Source organism: Geotrypetes seraphini, chromosome 2 (assembly GCF_902459505.1).
Source record: "Geotrypetes seraphini chromosome 2, aGeoSer1.1, whole genome shotgun sequence".
Classification (NCBI taxonomy): Eukaryota; Metazoa; Chordata; class Amphibia; order Gymnophiona; family Dermophiidae; genus Geotrypetes; species Geotrypetes seraphini.
Window position 1 is genome coordinate 40,400,340 of NC_047085.1, and position 24,966 is coordinate 40,425,305.

At 47.5% G+C, this 24,966-nt stretch overlaps 1 protein-coding gene across 1 annotated transcript in view; it reads right to left on the reverse strand.

Moving 5' to 3' along the window:
• SQLE (squalene epoxidase) overlaps nt 1–24,966 on the reverse strand; it is an 86,383-nt gene that overhangs the window by 45,712 nt on the left and 15,705 nt on the right. The window contains exons 2-5 of the mRNA XM_033929606.1: nt 21,789–22,041; nt 19,107–19,287; nt 13,705–13,801; nt 9,103–9,216 (exon numbers count right to left, since the gene is read on the reverse strand). Of these exons, the coding sequence (XP_033785497.1) occupies nt 9,103–9,216; nt 13,705–13,801; nt 19,107–19,287; nt 21,789–22,041 (645 nt within the window). The remainder of the gene's footprint in view (nt 1–9,102; nt 9,217–13,704; nt 13,802–19,106; nt 19,288–21,788; nt 22,042–24,966) is intronic.

Below are 24,966 nucleotides of genomic sequence, written 5' to 3' on the forward strand. Positions count from 1 at the left end.
CCCCGAGATCTCAGGGCTGCAGCGACCACCACCATACACTTCGTGAAGACTCGCGGGGACGAAGCCAGTCCGAAGGGGAGGACCCGATATTGAAGGTGCAACTCCCCCACCTGAAACCGTAAGAATTTGCGGAAGGCGGGATGCACCGGAACATGAGTATACACTTCCTTCAAATCTAGGGAGCACATCCAATCTCCTTCCTCCAAAAGAGGATACAACACCGGAAGCGACAACATACGGAACTTCTCCCGGACCAGGAACTTGTTGAGCTTCCGGAGGTCCAAAATGGGGCGTAAGTCCCCGGTCTTCTTTGGGACCAGAAAGTAACGGGAGTAAAACCCTCGCCCTTGTTGGTCGGGTGGTACAGGTTCCACCGCCCGAAGGCTCAACAAGGCCCTCGCTTCCGCGAGAAGAAGAGGAAGTTGGGCCTGACTGAATGGGTAAGCCCCCGGCGGATGTTCCGGCGGCGTGGCTGAGAAATTGAGCGAGTAGCCCTCGGAGATAATCCGAAGCACCCAAGCATCTGATGTGATTCTCGTCCAGGCCGCATAAAAGGCCCGGAGCCGACCCCCGATCGGAAGGGGGTTCGGCGAGAGTGCGGAGGGGGCCCGCCCCCATCCGCGCATCACGTCAAAAAGACGGCGCTGGCTTAGACGCCCCCTGCGCCTGAGGTTTTGGTTGGATTCCCCTGCCTTGTTGCGGGGGGCGCCAGGGCGGAGGTCTCGAGAAGGCCGGCATGGACTTCTGGGGGTATCTCCTCGGGGGAGGTCGGAATGGCTTCTGCGGCGGGGCCCGAGGTTTAGGACGGACCAAGGAGGCAAGAGAGCACTCCTGTTCCGACAGCCGTTTGGTCGCCGCCTCCAGGGACTCATCAAATAACTCAGAGCCAACACAGGGTAGATTGGCCAGACGTTCCTGCAAGTTCGGGTCCATGTCCAGGGTACGTAACTAGGTGAGCCTGCGCATCGCCACAGCAAATGCGGATACCCTGGAGGCCAGTTCGAATGCGTCGTAGACAGCGTGAAACAAGTACAGACGCAGCTGGGATAAGTTGGACATGAATGTGGCAAAACCCTCCTTGTGGGAATCCGGCATGACTCCTTGATAACGGGGCAAGTCCTTGACCATGCTCCGAAGATAAGAGGAGAATGTAAAGGCGTAATTAAGGACCCTGGTAGCCATTAATGAGTTAGAATAGAGGCGACGACCAAACTTGTCCAGGGTCCGCCCTTCCCGTCCGGGCGGGACCGCCGCCGAAACCTTAGCTGGTTGCGACTTTTTCAGCGCCGACTCCACCAGCAACGATTGGTGGGACAGTTGTGCCTTATTGAAGCCCTTCCATGGTATGGTCCGGTACTTGGTCTCCATCTTAGAAGGCACCGCTGTGACTGTAAGAGGGGAGTCTAAATTTCTCAGGAAGGTCTGGTGGAGGACTTTATTGAGAGGCAGACGAGGAGTTTCTCTCGGGGGAGTGGGCAGATCTTGTTCCTCCAAAAACTCCTTCATATACTGAGACCCAGCAAGCAAGTCCAGGTCCAAGGCCCGCGCCATATCCTGGACGAATTTTGAGAAGGACGAGGGCCTAGCCGGCGGGGAAGGAGTACGCGAGGTCCGAGCCGCCAAGAAAGAGGGGGAGGCCTCGCGGGAATACCTAGGCTCCCTACCTGACCCCGATCCCCAGGAGGCCGTGCCGAGGGACCTCGAAGGGGTCGGGGACCGCCTATGCCCCGAGGAGCCCTTGGGGAAAGTCCCTGGGGTATGAGGGACCGAGGTCCATCCCCTCCGTCTCGGCGAGGATTCTCTCGAACCCCTTCCCCCAGGGGTGCGGAAGAGCCTCGGATTGTCGAGGCGGAGCTCCGAGACACGTAATGTCTCACCCCCGGTCGGCGAGGAGCAACCGCGTCTCCGAGGGGAAGCGCGAGAACGCTTAGGTTTCCTCGGTCGACGCCTCGTTCGAGGCCGACCCGAGGGCGAGGAGCCCCGGGAGGACTTCGATGAAGAGGACGTGGAAGAGATCCTCCGAACCCGACGCACCTTGTCCCGAGGCCTGACACTCCTCTCAGGCTGGTCAACCGAGGTCGAGGCCGAGAGCAAGGTCGGGGTCGAGGACGGCCGACCCCCGGGGTCCAAAGCCGAAGGCACCGAGACCGAGGCCGCCGACGCCGGGGCAGTTGAGGTCGAAGCCTGCTGCAGGTGCGCGAGGGCCCCGGACAGCTCCGAGGCAATCAGCGCTCGGAGCAAGTCCTGGAAGACCGGAACCCCCATCATGGCAGGCAGGTCCGGGGCCGAGGAGTGCTCCCTGGAGGGCGACCTCAGTCTCGAGTATTCCCTCGGGGCACTGGGCTTTGCAACTCGGGGCGGGGCAGAGCACGACCCACCCGCAGTCGAGGAGCCCGAGGATGGCTTCTTCGCTGACCCTGGAGTAGAGGATGGAAGCGAGGACTTACCCGAAGCAGGCTTGGTCGAGGCAGCAGGCTTGGGTGAAGTCGAGGGCCGAGGCGAGGTCGGGGGCCCGGAGGCCGAGGTCGAGGCCGGGGCCGAAGCCGAGGCCGACGTTGAGGCCTTCCCCGCCGCAGGGTCCGCAGAGAAGAGCTCCGCCATCTGGGCACGGTGTCGGCGGAGAGCTCTAGACTGAAAAGTTGAGCACCTGTCACAGGACTCGGTAGGATGCTCAGGGCCCAAACAGACCAAGAACCACCGGTGAGGATCGGTAATTGAGAGTAACCGATCACACCGGGTGCACTTTTTAAAGCCCGTCAAGGGACGGGACATGGACACAAAACCCGGCCGGGAACGAACGAGGTCCCGCGGCCGCGGCTACCGGGAGCCCCCGGAGCCGAACCAAAAATGTTTTTGTTTTGTTTTTTTCGACGGAAACTTAAAGAAAAGAAAGAAAGAAAAGCAATTTAAGCACAGCGACCGTGAAATAACACACAGCCGCGGTGTCAGAAGGCTAAATTCGAAGAGCACAATTTCCACAGGGCTTCTGGCTCCGCGGAAAAAACTGAACTGAGGACCACGAGGTGGGGATGCGCCCTCTAGTGGGCAAGAAGGCATGCACATGCGTGGTGCAGTGTAGCAAACTTGAAACTTCAATCAAGTTTGCTTGAAAAGCTGTTCGCGCTGGGGCTCCGTAGATGACATCACCCACATGTGAGAATATCATGCCTGCTTGTCCTGGGGTAAACCATTTGTTCTACAATTTATTAGTGAAAGTCATAAACCCACCCCTCACCCTCAAACAATATATATATTAAATAGGAAAAAATGCTGATTATTCATTATAATAACTTATTAATGGCCCCCACACATCCTTAAATTTATTAAAATATCCTTTTTGAACTGCTAGCGCTCTTTCCATTTTATACATGTAACACACCGAGTTCCACCAAAAACAATAATTTAATCTTTTACAATCTTTCTAATTATATGTTATTTGCTGAATGGCAACTCCTGTTAAAATCATTAAAATTTTATTATTATTAGAGGATAATTGACTTTTAGCTCTCATAGACATGCCAAATAAAATTGTGTCATATGACAATGCTACATGATTTTCTAGCATACAATTTATTTTATCCCAAATTGACTGCCAAAAAACTTTAATAAATGGACAATAAAACAATGTGGCCCAGATTCTCTAAAAGTGCGTCCCGATTTTAGGCAGCTGTAGGCGTCCTACAGCTGTCTAATCAGCCAATCGGGATGCACGTTTTTAAAAAAAACAAAATGCTCCACAGGCAGGCCGCCTATATTGAAGGCGAGGCCCTGATTCTGTATAGGACGCCCGGGAGAGGCCTAAACTAAACCATGGACAGGGTCGCTGAGAGGACCCCCGAGGCCGAGGTAGCCTTGATCAGCCAGTCGTCGAGGTAGGGGAATACCTGAAGACCCTGGTTCCTGAGTGCTGCGGCCACCACCACCAGACACTTCGTGAAGACTCTGGGAGACGAAGACAGGCCGAATGGAAGCACTCGGTACTGCAGATGGAAATGTCCCACCCGAAATCTGAGGAACTTGCGAGAGGCCGGATGAATCGGGATATGAGTGTAGGCCTCCTTGAGATCCAGAGAGCATAACCAGTTGTTCTGCTCGAGGAGGGGGTAGAGAGAAGCAAGTGTCAGCATGCGAAACCTCTCTTTGACAAGGAATTTGTTGAGGCCCCTGAGGTCCAGAATGGGTCGCAGGTCGCCCGTCTTCTTCGGGACAAGGAAGTACCGGGAGTAAAATCCCTGGTTCAGTTGGTCCGTAGGAACCGGCTCCACGGCCCGAAGCCGGAGCAAAGCCTGAGCCTCCTGAAGAAGAAGGGCGGTCTGAGTCAAGTTGGAAGGATACTCTCTTGGAGGGTGGTCCGGAGGGACCCGACGGAAATGAAGAGAGTATCCCTCCCTGATGATAGTAAGGACCCAGAGGTCAGTTGTTATGGCCTCCCAGCGATGATAAAAATGATGGAGGCGCCCTCCGATGGGAAAAACAGGGGGAGGCAGAACGAGGTTGGTTATGCCCTCGACGAGACAGTCAAAAAGGCTGCGTGGTCTTAGGGACAGCAGGCGACTGAGACTTAGGCTGACCCTTCTGGGGAGGCTGACGCTTCGCCGGTTGTCTCGCAGGAGGAGTTTGCCTCGGCTGATAACGCCTCTGATAAATCAACGGTGGACGAGAAGGTCGAGACTGTTGAGGCTTGGGCTTCGGCCGAAGGATAGATTGGAAGGACTTTTCGTGGTCAGACAACTTCTTCGTGACAGTCTCGATGGATTCGTCAAAAAGATCTGCCCCAGCACACGGAACGTTCGCCAGGTGGTCCTGAAGATTCGGGTCCATATCAATGGTCCGCAACCAGGTCAACCGGCGCATCGCCACCGAGCAAGCCGCCGCTCGGGCAGAGAGCTCGAACGCATCATAGGCAGATTGCATCAACTGAAGGCGGAGTTGGGACAACGAAGCAACCACTTCCTCAAACTCAAACCTAGCCTGGGAATCGATGTATGGAGTGAACTTTCGAAGCACAGGTAGAAAAAATTCTAAGTAGGTTGCAAAGTGGAAGTTGTAATTCAGGACTCTAGACGCCATCATCGAATTCTGATAGATGCGTCGCCCAAACTTATCCATGGTTCTGCCCTCGCGGCCCGGGGGTACAGAAGCGTAGACCTGGCCAGGATGAGACCGCTTGAGCGAGGATTCGACCAGGAGGGACTGGTGCGAAAGCTGAGGACCCTCGAAGCCTTTATGATGTACCGTGCGGTACCGCGAATCCAATTTGCCAGGGACCGCAGGGATAGAGTAAGGAGACTCGAAGCAGCGCATGAAGGTCTGGTCGAGGAGCTTGTGCAGAGGGAGCCGCAAGGACTCCGCCGGAGGCCAAGGCAAGTGCATGGTATCGAGATACTCTTTGGAATATCGAGACCCCGCATCTAGAGTAATGTCCAAGTCATCCGTCATCTGCCTGAGGAATGATGAAAAGGACAGTTGGTCCGCCGTCGCCAGTCCGCGAGACGGACTAGAAGAAGACGAAGCCTCAGGCTCCAAAGAGGCCTGTGAGCAACTGGACGAGTAGAAAACATCGGGGGCCTCGAACTCCGGGCCCGGAGGAGGAGACCCAGTCGAAGCAGCATACCCCAACCGAGGCAATTTCTTCTGAGGCGAGACGGTTGAGTGTCGAGAGGAATGCTTCGAAGAATGCCTGGACCGATGCCCCTCTCGATGCTTGGAAGGGGATCGAGTCCTTCTGTGCGAGACTGGGTCAGATGCTTCCAAGGAGCAGATCGGACTCGATGCCGTCGATCGCAAAGGTGGAAGAGTCGGTGCTTCTCTGGACGTTGCCCAGGCTTGATAGGGAGTTCGGAAGAACTCGTCCTGCTTCCTGCTATGCTCCGGACTGGATGGCCCCGAAGGTGGACGCCACACTGAATCATGGGGCGGAGTAATCGGTTCCAAGGGAGGCAGGTCACTAAACGAGGGTTTCCTCGAGGGAATGGGCTCCAAAGGAGGCATATCACTAAGAGAAGCCCTCCTCGAGTGAATCGTTTCCAAAGGAGGCATAGCACTCTCGGAGGACCTCCTCGAGGACCCGGACACCACTCGCCGCTCCTCCTCGCCGAGCAACGAGGTCGTGCGGCGAGGAGGAGGAGGAGGGGGCGGACCGCCCCTCGAAGCCGAAGCTGGGAGGTCACCCTGGATGGTGGCAATCAGACGAGGCCCCATGGTTTGCATGAGCTCAACGAACTGAGCCTCCAGAATGGACCACAGCGAAGCCGATATGGAGGGATCTGTACCAAAAGGGGGCCCTTCCGCACGGTCTCCGCGCTCCTTAGGTGCAGTGTGCTTCTGCTTGCCAGCTTTCGGCACCTTGAGCACCACTGGTGGAACTGTAGGGGTCAATACCTGCTCCGAGGAAACGGAGGAAGGCACCGGCACTGAAGCCTGGGCCGAAACCGGGGTGAATGATGCCGGTTTCAGGACGCCCGAAGCAGCTGGAGAGGCAGCGGGCTTCGCTGAAGGAGTCGAAGCCCCCGTCGATGTAGATGTCGAAGCTGCAGGATCTGACGAAGCTTCCATCTTGAACATGGACTCCCAGAGCAGACAGCGGCGCTTAAACGCTCTCGCCGTCAGAGTGGAGCAAGGCCGGCACGATTTCGGAAAGTGATCCGGTCCCAGACACTGTAAGCAGCGTCGATGAGGGTCCATGAGCGAAATCACGCGCTGGCACTTGCTACACTTTTTGAAACCGGTAATCGGCCGGGACATAGGCCGGAAAAGCTCCGCCGCAAGGTCGAAGGCGCGGGGCCTCAGCCACGCGGCCGACCCGGAGTCGGAAGGAAAAAATTTTTTTTTTTTTTTTTTGAAAAAAGAAATCAAAGAAAGAAATAAACGCACAGGAGAGCCCAAAAGAACTCAACCCGCGGCAAAAAGAAGGCAAAAAAGATATTCAATGGGCGCAAATTGAAGATAGATTTCTCAGCTCCGCGGAAGAAAAAGAACTGAGGAGACACGCCCGGAGCATCGGGCGGGAAGGCACTGGCGCATGCGCGGTGCGGGCATCTCGAAACTTCTGAGTTTCTTCAAGCAAGACATGCTTGCAAGATGTCCGTATCGGGGCTCTGTCGGATGACATCACCCACTAGTGAGAATACCTGCCTGCTTGTCCTGGGATAAAAATAAGATACTATCTCGATTAAACAGTCCCTGCTCCTCTTAGCTCAGTCTAACATATGTGTCTGTATGCACCTGCTACTATGTGGATATATTCTGCAAATAGGTCTTTCTTCATTAAAGATTTGTTTTCTTTAGCACAGGATGGGAAAAGTTTACTTTTTGAATTTATTTGGTTTTATATCCTGTCCTCTCAAAAGAGCTCACATTAGGTTATAGTTTACATTCATATTGGTAGAATATATCATTACATAAGATTAATCTGATGCTGCGAGGGGTTATAACTAAACTAATTTATGAAATTACAAGATTGGATGAAGAACTTCTTTAAACATTGTATAGTTTTAGAGGAATCTTGGATAATGTCGTTTTAGAATCAAGTGAGCGGAACAGGTAATACAGGGGATTCATGATACAGTCTGAACACTGCCTCTGAGCTGATTGCGGTAAGGTAATCTGCCTGCCTCTATCAACTCAGCAACCACAGCAGGAAACTCCCCAACCGCGAAGTCGGCCAGCAGGAGGGATGCCCAGTCCCTCCTGCCGGAAGCCCCCCACCCAAATGTACACGGCAGGAATGCCCAATTCCTACTGCCACAATGGAGAACCCTCCCGACACAGACAAGGCAGGAGAAGTGCCAAATTCCTCCTGCCGCCATCCCCCGAGGCATCCCCCCAGCGATCAGTTTAGCGGCTGCAGCAGGGAACCCCCCCCCCCTCCCACCGAGGATCACAGGCAGGAGGGATGCACAGTCTCTCCTGTTGGAAAACCCCCCCACCCCCGAAGATCACTGGCAGGGGGGATGCCTAATCCCTCCTGCCAGAACCCCACCTGAAAACATGACCCCACCCGAACCCCACCTGGACCCCTCCCCCGTACCTATTTCTTGCAGGCCAGCCAGAGGGATGCTTACGCCCTCCAGCTCGCAGGCCTGGAAGGGGCCTAAGGGAGGGTGGCCTAAGGAATCTGGCCAATTAAGAGTCTTAGACCCCTCCTCAGTGCATCACAGGATGCACCAAAAAGGGGAAGGCCCGTCATTCTGTGGAGGTTGGCCTGCCAACCAAAGGGAGTAGACAACCCTCCAACTGGCCTGTAAGAAATAGGTACATGGAGGGATCCAGGTGGGCTTGGGGGTGTCTGGGTGGGGGCATGTTTTCAGGGGGGACTGGGCATCCCTCCTGCCGATGATCTTCGGGGGGTGGCGGCAGGAGGAATTGGGCAATCCTCCTGCCATGGACATTTGAGGAGAGGGGGGCTTCAGGGGTTCCAGCAGGAGGGACTGGGCATCCCTCCAGCCGGGGAGGGGATGCCTCAGGTGGGGTGGGGGGGTGGAAGAAGGAATTGGGCACTCTTCCTGCCACGGACATTTGGGGGTTCCGGCAAGAGGGACTGGGCATCCCTCCTGCCAGTAATCTTCGGGGGAGGGGGATGCCAACAGGATAAATTAGGCACTCCTCCTGCTGTGGACATTCAGGAGGAGGGGAGCTTTAGGGGTTCTGGCAGGAGGAAGGGAACATCACTCCTGTCAGCCAACTTCGTGTGATGGACAGGTTCCCTGCCGCAGCCGCTAAACTGATCGCGTCAGGGAGATTCCCCTGCCATGATCGTCTTAGCAGCTATTTCTATTTGAAATGTAGACCAGCATTTTGCTGGCCTACATTTCAGGCGCCTATCGTGGCCCTAGGGAGATGCCTAGGGCTACCTAAGTTCACCTATGGCCACTTCTGGGCAAAACCACACCCACACCTAGCTTTGGGCGAGCTTAGGCGGCCCTTCGCATCTTCATAGGCTCGCGAAAATGTCTACAATGTAGATTGCCTGCCTCAGGGTATTTTTTTTTTTAAACGTGCATCCCGATTGGCTGGTTAGACAACCTACAATCGGGACGCTGTTTATAGAATTTGCTCCAAAATATATACATGTACACAAAAGTCCTGTAAAAATTAGCCTACCTTCATAATACAGCCCACAAAATGGGAGAAAACAGTAACTTTGCCAGAGATTAGATTTTTTCTAAATTTGGAGAAAAGTCCATCGGCAACAACTGTCAGTGGTGCATGGAGCTCCTAGAATGGAAATCATGTATTTATCTGTTAGACAGACAACTTCAAAAAACAAATGCAAAGCTTTTCTATTCTTATTATTGCACCTATGTCTCAGAGCTCTTCTAACAAGTAAAATCCCATCTTGCAGTCAGCAGCGTAGCAAGGGAAGGAGGCACCCAGGGCAGTAATGCCTGGGCATCGCCAAGTCATGCGTCACCCCCCCCCCATGCACTCTTTCCCACTACACCCGGTCCTGCATATTTCTTTAAAAATCTTTGCCTGCAAGTAACAGGTAAATGCTGCTTGCTGCTAGTGATGTTTGAAGAGATGGGTGGGTGGTGAGGAGGAGATCTTGAGCTTCCAATTTCATATGAACCATGATGGGCTAAAGTGCTATGAGCTCTCATTCTTTACTACCCAGGATTCATCTTCCCACTCCCATTTTCTATCCCCTCTCAACTCAGCCCAATCACTGCAGTGACAGCGCTCACCCAGTGGCCATACTTCTTCCAGAACCTGCAATCATGCGACCTAAATCCATCAATTAGGGGTTACTGTTGCAATGACTAGTACTCCTCCTTCCTCCTCCCTCCCCTCACACACAGGGAGCATTCCCAGCTTCTGGCAACACCACCAGCTCTGGCCATTCTGGGGAATGAAGATTTGAATCAACTATAGCTGAAATTTTAGAATCTAATATATTATTTAAGAAAAAATTAGGTTCTTATCTGCTAATTTTATTTATTTTAGTCCTTTTAGACCAGCACAGAAACAGATGGGGTTACATTCCTCTGCCAGCAGATGGAGACTGAGAAATTGACTTTTGGTTGTAGTATGTGATCTGTGCAGTCCCCTCTACAATCAGTCTGACGAACAGCCAAAGAGGAACTAACGAAGAACTTAAGAACTGTGAACTATAAACACCAATGACACTTCCAGGAGAATAACAAGTAATTGTCCAGAAAGGACATGGAAAACACTGCTGGATATTGATTAGAATAAGAACTTTCATAAACATCCCCACAGCTTGCCAGCTAAGCCAGACAAACCAAACACCATTGCTCTTATTGAACTCCCCAACAACCCCAATGAAAAAATACGGAACAAAACACACTTCAAGAAGAGCACTGAATAAAAAAGACAGGGCGGGGTCTGTGTTGGTCTGGAGGGACTAAAAAAAAGAAAATTAGCAGGCAAGAACTTAAAATACTCCTTGTTTAGTGTCCCTCCAGACCGGAACAGAAACGGATAGGACGTACCAAAGAAGTACCCATCATGGGTGGGATCCCCAAAGGACCGCCACAAGAATTCACTCACCAAACACCGTGTCCCAAACAGTCTGAACTTCCACACGGTAATGTCACACAAAGAAATGGAGAGAAGACCAAACCACAGCCTTACAGATATCCAGCAGAGGCATAAGAGAAGACTCTGCCCAAGAAGTAGCCTGCCCCCAGGTTGAATGAGCTGTGAGAAAATCTAGAACAGGCATCTTTTGAAGAAGGTATGCTGAAGCAATAGTCTCCTTGATCTAGCGCGCAATCGTAGCCTTGGAAGCACCGTCCACCTTACAAGGAACTGCTAAAAAGACAATCCGACTGACGAAACTCCTGGGTCCACTGAACATAAGTGCGAAGGCATCTACAGACATTCAATTTGCACAACTGTCTCTGCTCCAAAGAGCCCTCCCGACTATGTAAGACTAGGAGGACAACGGACTTGGTGACATGAAAAGGCAAAGCCACCTTCAGCAGAAAGGAGGGAACCAGCCGCATGACCCACTTCCTATACAACTCTTGGAAGGAAGGTATACACGAAAAGGCCTGCAGTTCAGAAACGCATCTCACGGAAGTAATGGCCACCAGTTAATATGCAAGCATGCTAGAGCTCAAATCAAGTATGTGAAGTAAGGATACCGATGGGACACTCCTTAACAATAGAACTGTTCTACTTTAACATAAAATTATGGCTATGTATCTCAAATTATGATGATCTATCGACCACTTAGAACTGGCTTTGACAGACCACTTAGCGATTGGCTTTGACAGACTTCTCAAAAATGCACTATGAAAACACGAGAACTTCTGCCATTTCTTTCATGGGAGTAACGCTGTGGAACAAATTAACTGGGCCGCTAAGGGCGCTATCCGACATTCAGAAATTTAAGAAAATTCTTAAAAATACACTATTTTTAGAAGCTTTTCAATAAAACATATGTTGTTCAATGCTAGTTTTAGAATGAATGGAACTGTGAAGATCTACTGAATTAAGGTTCCCGAAAATGTAATTATGCACTTGTAACTTAAGATATTTGTATAAGTCTTGTCTATTTTACTTTGTGTAGGCAGTTGATAAATTTTTAAAATAAATAAATAAAACACTGTAACAGGTAATGAACTAGCAACAGCTAACAGAAGCATCAAAGGAGCTCAGGTAGTACTCCTGGAAATGCTCAACCTATTCTTCAAGACCCAAAGAGCTGACTGGTATCCAAGACCAACTTGTAGAAGCATTAACAGAATGAGACAGAAGGCAGGAGCAGAAAGGACAGAACAGGAGTCTAGAATGACACACACAGCTACTGGAAGAGATATTATCTGAACTAAAGCTGTTTGCAAATATGGCTTATAAAAACAATTGAAGTCACTCACAACAAGATAAGAACATATCTTTTCAAACATCAGAGAAGGAAAAACAAACAGGTCTGGTTTTCTTACAGCTTCAAAACATTCTATGGAAAACTACCAAGGTATATGATACGTGTCCCTCCATTATCAAGGTAAGTAATCTCTTTTTCCAGCGCAATAGATGAGACATTCTAGAAAAGCAGGACATACAAAAGCATACCCAGAAATCTAGGGCGGGCTGACTGCACCAGCCCATAACACGGAGGAACTAAAGGCAGAATTCTCTCATACCGCAATGTCCACTCTGCAAAACTTTGCAAAGGTGCAAAGAACTTTTGAAAAAAAGATTGCTAAAAATCCAAGAAGGCCACTGCTAAGAAATTTGCGCCTAAAAACACTAATATAACACTTCCCTAAAGTGTATAAAGAGCAAAATTAGGATTTTTTCAGATGGGGGAACATATAGAAGCTCTCAAACATATAGAAGCTCTCAAAAACCCCAATTCAGACCTCCCATGATTCACCTCACAGGCTGTAACAGCCTTACTCACTGTGACCAGTGCCGAACATGTGCTGCAACCTGCCTCAGCCCTTTACAGTAGCTGGAAAGGAGAAGAATCACTGCCTCAAGCTGGGAACACCTCTTCTATACTGATCTTTGAGCTGACAGCCAGACATGGATTCTGACTGTACCCAACCCCTGCAAACTGTGGACGCACTTACAGAAGGGGGGAGGTGAAAAATGCATCCAGACATTCTGCGAGACACTGCTGAGCCTCCTTAGGGTAGGTGTCTCACAGCCTGCATTTGAATTCCTGAAATTCAGAAGGTGAGCAAAAAAACGCAGTGACGGCCCCAAGCTCCAAAAATACTTGTACAGCCTGCCTAACAGGTACCACAAGGGATTGACCTATCAGATGTAGAACAGGGCCTGCTTCATCTCTATGCAGGCAGAGCTGTAACCAAGATGAAAGCTCCGAGCACAGAAAACACCGAATAAAGGTCAAAAACACCAAATAAAATAATAAAGGGAGAACAGAAACATGCCTTCCAGCTCACATACAGAAGGGAAAAACTGCAGGTGGCAGTAGCACTCACAGTGAAGCAGGAGGGACACAAAAAAAAAAAAAAATTCAGAGTGGATTCCTTCTGCAGATGGCTCATGCCCATGGGGAGATAATCTGCTTGTCTAGAATAAGTTTCAAGTTTTCTTTATTTTTGATATACCGTTTATCAGACAGGTATCTAAACGGTTTACAATAAAATGAGATTTAAAAATAAAATGTCAAAAATAAAAGAAATATCATATTTAAAGCTAAAAGTACAGGAGCATTTATGCACTGAAATTCATGAGATGAGGGGAAATAGGAGAAGGGAAGTTTGTAAATACATCGAGATAGAAAATAAAAATAAAAGGAGGTAAATGGAGAAGGGAAATATATTAGGGTAGGGCTCACTTCAAAAGAAGTGTTTTGATTTTCCAAAGTACTTAACACATCTATTGCACTGGAAATATTATTAACTGCTGATAAATAGGAAGCAAACATTTTCCAACCATGGAAGCTGAAATAGCAATTGTGGCTGCACGGTGCCCTTAAAGGATGAATCAACAAAAACTATTTTATTTCTCTGTTTCCATCTGCTGGTCAATGGACACTACTCACAGATTCTGGTCTGGTCTGGTGAGGACACTAAGAAAATGCTAATACCTGAATGCTCTTACATGGGACAGCTCAAACTTAAGTGCACTGAAGAAAAAGAACCTTAAGAGGGAAACAACGAGGAAACAACAGCAAAAGCAAAACCTAGAGGATAACTAGCATCCCGAAAGATACTCAATAATTATCTGTTATTCAGTTGTGAAATCTGAAAACATTTATACCTTCATATCACCAGTTTCTTTATCCTTGTACTGCACTCCAATTACACTGTCATCTTCCTCAATCAGCTGTAACACGGTTCCCTCAATAAAATGTGTGCTAAAAACAAAGCATATAAATAAATTCATAGGAAAGAAGTACCGCTTCTATACAATTTCACAAGTGGCAATATAATCAGCCTAATAAAATAAATAAATACCTAGAATCCCATTTTGTAGAGGGGATTTACATATTAGCCTTAAGTGTTAAGGTACTGGTTATGCTTCAAGGAAAAGAGGCTAGTTCCAGAACAGCTAAGTGAGTCATAGATTTAAGCCCCACTCAAGTCATAAACCTGACTTTGATACTGGATTCCTTTTCATATTTTTGTGCTCAAATGCACTGAGTACATGCAAATTTTATAAATTTATGAAGGTCATCAGAAGATGTGAGAATTGCTTCCCTTAGAGAATTTTAGGACAGTAATCCAGATAATTATCATTCCCCATCTTGACTACTGCAATTCACTATATTTGGGGCTGCCTAGTTCTGAACTACAACCATTACAAGTGGTGCAGACTGCAGCAGCACAACTGCTATTTGAATTAACAAGATTTGATCTCATTTTACAAGTTTTAGAAAAGTTACACTGACTTTCTAACAGGTGGTGTATTCAGTTTAAGGTACCGACATTTATTTATAAAGCACTAAGGAAAAATTAGGTCTTACCTCCTAATTTTTTTTCTTTTAGTCCCTCCAGACTGGCAAAGATGGATGGGTTTACACTCCTCTGCCAGCAGGTGGAGACTGAGAACACACTGAATTCTAACAGTACAAGTGGGCTGTGCAATCCCTCATAGAACCAGTCTGACAGTCAAGTAGGAACTCAAAACTAGAGAATGACATGGGGACAAATTTTTCCCCATCTCCGCGGGAACTCATTTCCCATCCCGTCAAGTTCTTTTCCTGTCCCTGCCCCATTCCTGCACGCCTTAAACACTTTAAAATAATAAGTGTTCAAGGCTTGTGCAGTTAAGGCAAAGCTTACAGGAATGGGGCAGGGACAGTGACAGCGACAAAACTCGCAGGGACAGGACGGGGAAATTGAGCTCCTGCGGGGCAGGGAAAAATTTGTTTCCATGTCATTCTCCATTCAAAACTAAAAGCTTTGTCTAGAATTTATTGTTTTTAAGAGTTAACAGTGCAAAACAAAGCACAACTGTTGGAAAAAGATCAGAACAGGCAACCAATACTAACCCCACAGTCTATCAGCTACACCAGATGATCCAGATGTCATTGCTCCACAGCCACTATTTATACTCCCCTAGAAAAAAAGAAAAACTAACTAAACTAAACCTTAAGTTTGTATACTGCATCATCTCCATAAAAATAGAGCTCGGCACGGTTTACAGGTAAATTCAAATGAGGGAAGGACATAATAAGAAATTAGAGGTTATCAAGAGGATAGCTAGCTTTACATTTTAAATAGATAGCTTTACATTTTGGAGAAAAGCCTGGTTTTCAGATGCTTTCGGAATAATTGGAATGAGCCTAGGTTCAGCAGCGGGGCAGGGAGGTTATTCCAAATCTCAGTGAATTTGAAGAAAAGGGATTTCCCTAATTTACCTGCATACATGACGCCTTTTAACAAGGGGAAAGATAATTTGAGTTTGTGGGCGGATCTAGTAGTGTCAGGTCTCGAAGAATTCCAGGATAGTGGAATTAGGGGAGGAAGAATGCCATGTAGGATCTTGAATATTAGGCAGGTACATTTAAAGTGAATCCTAGAAATCACTGGAAGCCAGTGAAGTTTTGACAGAAGCAGGGAAACATGGTCAAATTTGCTTTTTGCGAAGATCAACCTAGTCACAGTGTTCTGGATCCGCTGAAGTCTTTGAAGATTTTTATTGGTTAGACTTAGATAGATGGAATTACAATAGTCCAGTCTGGAAAGACAGCAAGGACAGCAAAATGTTGTTGGCGGAAGCAGGATCTCACTTTCCTCAACAGGTGAAGATTAAAAAAACATTTTTTTACCAGAGAGTTGAGATGATCATTAAAGGAAAGTGTAGAGTCAATAATGATGCCCAAAACTTTGCTTGAGAATTCGAACTGCAGCATGGGACCGGAAGGCAAAAAGAACAAAAATTACGAGATCACAATCCTGAGAAAAAAATGGTTCTTCACATCAACAAGTACAAAACACAGGGTGGGTTCTGTGTTGGTTAAGATCTAATTTCTCCTTCTTTATCGTCCCTCCAGACCGGCACAGACGGATGGGATATACCAAAGCAATACCCCCAAAGGGCTGTCACAAGAACGCGCTCATCAAAAACAGTGTCCCGACGCACCCGAACTTCCACCTAGTAGTGATGCACAGAAGACCAAACTGCAGTCTTACAGATATTCACCATGGGCACAAGAGAGGACCCAGCCCAGGAAGTCACCTGACCCCAAGTAGAATGAGCTTTGAGAAAATCTGGAACTGGTTTCTTTTGAAGAAGGTACACCAAAGCGATAGTCTCTTTGATCAGCACGTAGCCAAAGCCTTAGAGGCACTTTCCCCCTTACGACTGCCCGCCATGAGACTAAAAAGAGGATCTGACCGTCTGAACTCAAGTCCTTTCCACATAAGTGCAAAGGACTCTGTGGACATCCAACTTGTATAACTACCTCTGCTCTAAAATACCCTCTTGACTACCAAAACCGGAAGGGCAACCGTCTGATTCACATGAAAGGAGAAAACAACTTTCAGAAGAAAAAAAGGAACAGGCCACAGCACCATACACTCCTTTAAAAACTCCAAGGGTGCATGACAAGAAAAAGCTTGCTACTCCTATTCATGTCATGCTGAGGAAATGCTACAAGAAAAAGTCTTCAAAGTAAGATCCTTCAGAATGCAGGCGCTAAGGGACTCAAATAGAGGACGAATCAACACCAAAAGCGGATTGAGATCCCAAGCTTGAACCGAAGGGTGAACCAGAGGCCAAATCAATTTTGCAGCCCTCAAGAAATGGATCACATCAGGAAGAGACATCCATCGACCGCACAAAAGACCCTAAAGGAAGACAAGGCTGCCACCTGAACCCTCAGGAATGACCAGGCAAGGCCGCACTCCAGGCCATCCTGCAAAAATTCCAAGATATGCAACAAGGAGGATGACCACCCAAGTGGAATACCAGTCCTTGAAGAGTCACCAAATGTGCACGTAAGCCCTAGACGTCGAAAATGCTGAGCTTTCAAAAGGGTAGAGACCACTTTATTTGAATAACTTTTCTTGCTTAGGTGTTCCCTTTCAAAAGCCAAGCCATAAGGGACCCCGATTGAACATAAGAATGGGACCCTTATTCAGTAGATCGAGAGGTGCAGGGGTCCGACACAAGCAGACGAACCAGTTCCCCATACCTCGGGCACCTTTGACCAATCCTGCACCAGAGCATCCAGCACTTCGGATAGGCAATCCTGGTGCCAACTAAAGAACCTCCATACCTTGGAGTTGAAACTGTGTTCATGAGGTCCATCATCGACCTACCCCATGAGCGAACTATCAGATCGAAGACTTCCATCCCGAGGCACCACTCACCAGGATCCATAACATGACAGCAGAGGAAATCCACCTGGACTCCCACTATGGGAAGTTGAGATGTCCAGAAGGTGAGTTACCACCACTCCATGATCAGTGCCACTTCCTGTGCTACCAGACAACTCTTGGCTCCCCCTGACGATTGACGTAAACCACCACCAGGGCATTGTCAGAGAGAACCCGCACTGCTTTGTCCTCCAGCTATGACAGGAAAGCCACTAACGCCAACCGAATGGCCCTGGTCTCCAGAAAGTTGATCGATTAAGAGGCCTCCAACTGGTGACTAGCTAATGACCTGAATGACTTGAGTTGAATGACCGAGACACTTGGCTCCCCAGCTGAGGAGTCTGAAATCCATAAGAAGCACTGTCCACTGGGGACGATCTAGACTCGCTCCCTGAATCAGACTGGAGGACTAAAAGCCATCAACACAGACTGCGATGAACAATCCAGTGAACAGAAATGGGAGAGTCCAGCTCGTGAACCTGCAGAGGCCACCACTGAAGAAGAGCATACTGAAGGGTAAGTATGTGAGCCCGAGCCTGCCGCCATCGACCCCAAGACCTGGAGAAATTCCTACGCCTGGGGACAATGAAAACACATCAGGGAGTGAATCTGCGACTACAATTTCAGCACTCGGGCCTCAGGAAGGAACATCCTCCCCAGAGCTTTGTCGAACAGAACTCCGAGATACTCAAATCATTGAGACGGAGTCAGCTGACTCTTGGAAAGGTTGACCACCCAGTCCAACGACTGCAGCAACTTAGGACTTAGGAGCTTTCCTGAAAAGACTGCAAGATTCAACCAATCATCCAAATAAGGATGAACCAAGATGCCCTCCTTGCGCAGGCCAACACCACCACCACCATAACCTTGGTGAAGGTATGCAGGGCCGTCACCAGACCAATCAGAAGCACACAGAATTGATGCTTTCCCAAATTCGCAAAGCGAAGAACTCACTGATGTCAGTCCCAAATTGAGATATGAAGGTAGGCCTCCATCAGGTCAAAAGAAGTCAGAAATTCCCTGAGCTGAACAGACTTCAGGGTCTCCATGTGAAAAGAAGAGACACAGAACGCCCGGTTCACACCTTTCAGATCCATAATAGGCCTAAAAGACCCCTCTTTCTTGGCCACCAGGTGCAAATCTCTGAAGGGGGCATTAGAAACCACTGCCTTGAGCTCTACCAACCTCTGAAGAGTGACAAAATGCCCACTTCCAAGAGGCCCGACAAGGGGAAGAGAAAAAAGATCTTTTAAGGGCCGAAGTCAAGAGCATGCCCATCTCAAATTACCTCCAGGACCCACTAATCCATCGTGATCTCGGTCCACCCCCAGTAAAACTCCTGTAAACAAGTGCCTACCTGAATCAGAGGAAGGACCCGAGCATCATCATTGGGCAGGTCGAGAGTAGGAGGAGAGGGAGGTTGTAGACGGTGTAGGCCCCCTTATAGGGTAAAAAGGCATTGAACCAATAGCTCTTAGTCTCCATCTGCTGGTAGAAAGTGTATACTACATGTGTCTGGTCTGCCTATCTTTGATCTTTCTTCCTTCCAACTTCATATCACTACCCAAATCTTCAAATTTATTTTATTCTAATTTATGTTTTTGTATTTAGAAAGACTTGTATATCAGATCAATCATAAAGATGTTCTGTTAAATTTATTGATGTGAATGATCATTTTTTAAAATTTTGTAATTGCCTGTTGGTTACTGTGGATGTTTTATTGTAAGCTGCCTAGGGTTTGGCGGATAACAAATATTTTAAATAAATAATATTCAGTTCTTTGTCCCTATAAAAGGTGTTAAAATATCATGCAATATACTAAATAGTCCATCTTACTTAGGCTCTGCCCTGGCCAGTCTTCGAAGACCCATTATGAAGCGCCCATGATGGAATGCTCTGCCACACTGAACTTGATTATCTTCTCTCACCGGATAAGGAATTTCTACCTCAGTTGTGCTCTCCAGGTCATGAATCACATAACCATGTATTACATGTGCATCGATTCCTTCCACTGCATCTACAAAGCAATTTAGATCAAAAGATTTACATTTGGCACTTATGGTCTAATTCACTAGACACAGAATTTTACATGCTATTACTTTGGGTTTTATAGTGCATTTTACATGCAGAAATAAGCATTTATATTTCCCAAGGTGTATATATATAAACTTATGTGTATGCACCCTATATAAGTGTTAAGTTTCACTGATTTCAATAGAGACATACCTGAGAGTTGAGCTTACATTTATTACCCCTATTGTCTATAAGAATGAAATAAAATAAGAAAAACTGTGTACCTCATATTAAGTATAACTTTGTGAGAAAGCTTTCCCAAGAGGGGGGGGCATATGTGTATATGTTCCCTTTATAAAACAGACAACTGTTATTGGGTTCATAATCTAAAAAAAAGTAAAAAAAGTGTCCTAAATCGGTACTTGGATAATCAGATTGTCCAAGTACCGATAATCAAAGCTGGTTTTAGACGTATCTAAAACTAGCTTAGGTCTTTTTCCTGCCTCTAAACGCCTAGAGCAAAAAGAGGCGTTTTTAGAGGAGGGGAAAGGGCGGGAGGTGGGCCAACCCAGACTTAGTCGTACAGCAAGTATAACCAAAAACTTGAGCAGGTTACCCAGTCGGAAATTATATGTTTTGACTTAAACCAAGTCAAAATAGGTATAAGTTCTGAATAGGGACAGCTGACCTGATCGCGGCTGCTGCAATCAGCTCAACAGCCCCGGCAACCTGCCCACCCCCCACTGCAACGATCGCGGCAGGAGAGATGGCTAGTCTCCCCAGCTGCAATCCCCATCCCCCCGAACTGCTGCAACCTGCAGCAGGAGAGATGCCCAATCTCTCCTGCCGTGATCGCGATCCACCCCCCATCCCCGAACCCCTACACAATACCTGCAGAAGGGAGCCCAACCCCTCCTGCCGAGGCGCAAGCCCTGCGACTCCCCCATCCCCCTTAAAATACGGGCAGGAGGGAGCCCAACCCCTCCTGCCATGGCAACCCCCCACCCCCCCTAAAATACAGGCAGGAGGGATCCCAGGCCCTCCTGCCCACGGCGTACACCACTATGAAGGCCCCCCCGGAAAGGCCCCCCAACCCCCCGATCATCCTCCACGACCCCCCTTCACTTACAGTAAGTTGGACGGATGAACGGGTCCCAAGCCCATCCGCCCGGCAGGCCCACCATCCTCCAAATGGTGGACCTTAGGGCCTGATTGGGCCAGGCGCCTAAGGCCCCGCCCACAGGAGGGGCCTAAGGCAACTGGGCCAATTCCAGTAACAAACACTAAATACAATTCTATTATTTCTAACATGTCCCCTCTGAAATTCTTAACAATTGTAATTTGCTTCTATTTCTAACATGTCCCCTCTGAAATACTTAACAAACTGTTTATTGTAATTTCTCTGCATTCACTGTAATTTCACTGACTATCTGCATACTGTAACTCAGTTTGTCCAGCTCTCTTCAATGTGAACCGTCTAGAAGTCGCACAATTATTGGCAGTATAGAATAAAGTTATTATTATTGATAAAAAGCAGCCTGTTATTTTAAAAAATTCATAGATTTTTGTTTGTAAAACATGTATACAACCTCATATAGTACTAACACAGTACTATAGTGCCATGCTGTGTGTATACTATATTTTATGTTTCATTGGCCAGCTCAAAATAAACAGAAACGTTCAGCTGGCAATTATGTATTTAAATATATTTTACTGACATTACCTTGGAAGTTAAAAGGCAAGTGAAGTGATGTTTTAAAGTGGTATTCTGTATTTAATTATCTGCAATAATTGCATAGGCCTGACTGGGCCTATCAGGGCCTTGGGTTCCTCCCTCTGTATCCCGGAATAAAGAAGGAGGAGCCTTAGGCCACTCCTTGTGGCACCAGGAAAGGGAAGGCCCACCATTTTGCAGTGGTGAGCCTGAAGAGCAAGAGGGACTTGGCATCCTTTCTCATATCAACTAATTTCAAGGTACAGGGGAGGTTCGGGGAGTGTGGGGGGTTAGGGAGAGGTCGGGGATGTACAGTGGCAGGAGAGAGTGGACATCCCTCCTGCCAATTTTTTATATATATATTAAAAGGGAGCGGGGAGGGAAGGGGCAGAGAGGGGTCAGTTGCAGCACAAAGAGGTTGATTCACTAAACTGCAGTAGTACTTTGATACAGAAAACCTGTATTATTTTCCATTTCCCACTGTATTCAGTAGGGCCAATTCACTAATAGAATTTTTCATATCAAAATACTACCACCGCTTAATGACTCAATCTTTTAGGCACCTACGTTTGGCACCGAGTACTGAAAATCATCACTAAAATTCCTAACTTCACCCCAACCTGATCCCACCTAACTTTTAGGGCCCTAAATTTAGATCCTACTGAAAATAGGTGCCTAAATTTAAAAATTCATAGCTATTCAATTTTCAGTTAAACATCTAATTCCCAAACTTAGGTTCCTAAACTCTTGGAAAAATTTACCTTTTGTTTTTTGGCAGTTTTCTTGCTTACCTTCAAGACCCAGCTCTCTCAATGCAAGAAATCCCCCTGGTTGTAATAACTCTCCAACAATCCTGTCGGGTTCCTTCAACTCTCTCTCGATCACTGTCACCTTTCTTCCATCCCTTGACAATACTGTGGCCAAAGCTGAGCCAAGTACACCAGAACCCACAATGATAACATCAGGATCATACTGAGGAGGTACTGTTATATGTGAAGTAGCCTCTGTCTGAGTTGAGTGTGACAATTTAATTCCTATTTTGTTCTGTGTGAAAAATAAGAGTACAAAGAAGCTTAATGATGCAATAAGTGACTATTTTAAGTAGAAGAATCAAGAAGTCTGGTTGAAAATATCATAATACAAGCTCTAAAGAGAAAGCAAAACTATCACCAGGTGTTCTAGTTTGAAAGTCAACAGTTTCCCATTTACCAGTACTAAGTTCAGAGAAACAAAAGTCAAGCACATCAATGTAAATACAGTGGTGCCTCACACAACGAACTTAATTCGTTCCAGGAGCAAGTTTGTTATGCGAAAAGTTCGTTATGTGAAACGCGTTTTCCCATAACAATACATGTTAAAAAAAATAATTCGTTCTGCAGCATAAAATATGCTAAGATGACATAAAAAAAGATAAATTTGTCAAAATGGTGAAAATGGTGGTCTTGCTGAGGCCAAACTCTTTGACGAGGTCACACTGTTTTACCCCACATTCACTCCTTCTAATTATTTCCCGTTTCATTTCAACAGAAATCACCTTCCTGCTTTTTTTAGAAGCCATGATATATAAAAAATATTGAGTTTATCTTAAAAGGACGACTGTATACAGTGAGAGAGGGCAGTTAAGCGCAGTGACTAACGACTGCCTGCAGTGCCTGCGCGGAAGGATGCAATACATCGGCAGCTCGGGCGACTTCGTTGTGTGAAACGAAGTTCGTTGTGTGAAACGAAGTTCGTTGTGTGAAGTTCGTTGTGTGAAACGAAGTTCGTTGTGTGAAACGAAGTTCGTTGTGTGAATCAAGACATGAAGTTCGTTGTGTGCAGCGTTCGTTGTGCGAGGCGTTCGTTATGCGAGGCACCACTGTATTATGCCTCATCATTAAGACCCCTGGTTAGAATTGGCATGTTCTCCCTGGAACTGCAGAAAAGTAAAATCCTTGCAGCTTATCCTCCCTGTTTCCATTAGTGGTGGGAAACAGAAGGCAGGCGAGAGAGCAAGGGGCATCGGCGAGAGGTAGCTCCACCCACCCGACATCATCCACCGGAGCTCCTCCTTAAAAGGGGAGGGGCCAACGGAACTCTATTATGCAACAGGAAATGCAATTCTGGACTTAATTCTGGTGTAGAAGTAGAAGGGACGCTGGGAAACAGCGATCACAACATGATCCGCTTCGACCTGGACGCAGGGGCGAAACATCGGTTCAAAACGACAGCCACGGCACTTAACTTCCAAAAAGGGAATTACGAAGGGATGAGACTCATGGTGGGGAAGAAGATTAAAAAGAGGATAAGCACTGTAAAAACACTAGAGCAAGCTTGGTCCCTTTTTAAGGACACAGTCACCGTGGCGCAAAATCTATATATACCGCGTATCAACAAGGGATCCAAGAGGGAAAAAAACAAGGAACCGGCGTGGCTCACTGTAGAGGTGAAGGAAATGATCAGAGACAAGAAAACTTTGTTTAAGGAATAGAAAAGGTCAAGAACGGATGAAAACTGGAATAAGCACAAACAACATCAACACAGGTGCCATAAGGTGGTAAAAAGGGCCAAAAGAGACTACGAGGAAAAAATAGCCAAGGAGGCAAAAACCTTCAAGCCGTTCTTTCGATATAATAAGGGGAAACGACCCGCAAAGGACCATTGGATGACTATGGAATAAAGGGAATACTAAAGGAGGACAAAGCAATCGCCGACAAACTGAACACATTTTTTGCGTCTGTATTTACTGAAGAGGATATACACAACATACCGGAACCCATCAGGCTATATGCTGGAAACGAAGATGGGAAACTGACAGGGTTGATGGTCAGTCTAGAAGAGGTATGCAGGCAGATCGATAGGCTTACAAGCGATAAATCCCCGAGACCGGATGACATCCATCTGAGGGTCATCAAGGAACTAAAAGGGACTATAGCTGAACTACTTCAACTAATAGCCAATCTGTTGATCAAATCGGGAAAGATTCCGGAAGACTGGAAGGTGGCGAATGTTATGCCGATCTTCAAAAAAGGTTTGAGGGGAGATCCAGGAACAGACCGGTGAGTCTAACCTCGGTACCGGAAAAGATGGTAGAGGCGTTGATAAAGGACCGCATCATTGATCACCTTGACGGACAAGGTCTGATGAGGACCAGCCAGAACAGTTTCAGCAAAGGCAGATCTTGTCTGACGAACTTGCTGCACTTCTTCGAGGGAGGGAGTAAACAGGCAGAGAGACAAGGGCGATCCAGGTCGACATTCCATATCTGGAATGTTCCATAGCAGGCGTTCGACAAGGTTCCACATGAATGACTATTTCGGAAAATTGAGAGCCATGGAATTGAAGGTGAAATACTCACGTGGATTAAAAACTGGCTGGAGCATAGGAAACAGAGAGTGGGGGTAAATGGACAATACTCAGACTGGAAGAGCGTCACCAGTGGGGTGCTGCAGGGCTCAGTGCTTAGACCCGTTCTCTTCATCTTTATAAACGATCTGGACATTGGTATGACGAGTGAGGTGATTGAATTTGCGGATGTTACGAAGTTATTCAGAATAGTGAAGACATAGGAGGAATGTGAAGATCTGCAACGTGACATAATCAGGCTCGAGAAATGGGCATCGACATGGCAAATGAGGTTCAACGTGGATAAGTGAAAAGTGATGCATGTCGGTAACAAAAATCTCATGCACGAATACAGGATGTCTGGGGCGGTACTTGAAGAGACCTTCCAGGAAAGAGACTTGGGAGTTCTGATTGACAAGTTGATGAAGCCATCCGCGCAATGCGCAGCGGTGGCGAAAAGGGCGAACAGAATGCTAGGCATGATAAAGAAGGGGATTATGAACAGATCGGAGAAGGTTATCATGCCGCCGCACCGGGCCATGGTGCGCTCTCACCTGGAGTACTGCGTCCAGCACTGGTCGCCATACATGAAGGACACGGTACTACTCGAAAGGGTCCAGAGAAGAGCGACTAAATGGTTAAGGT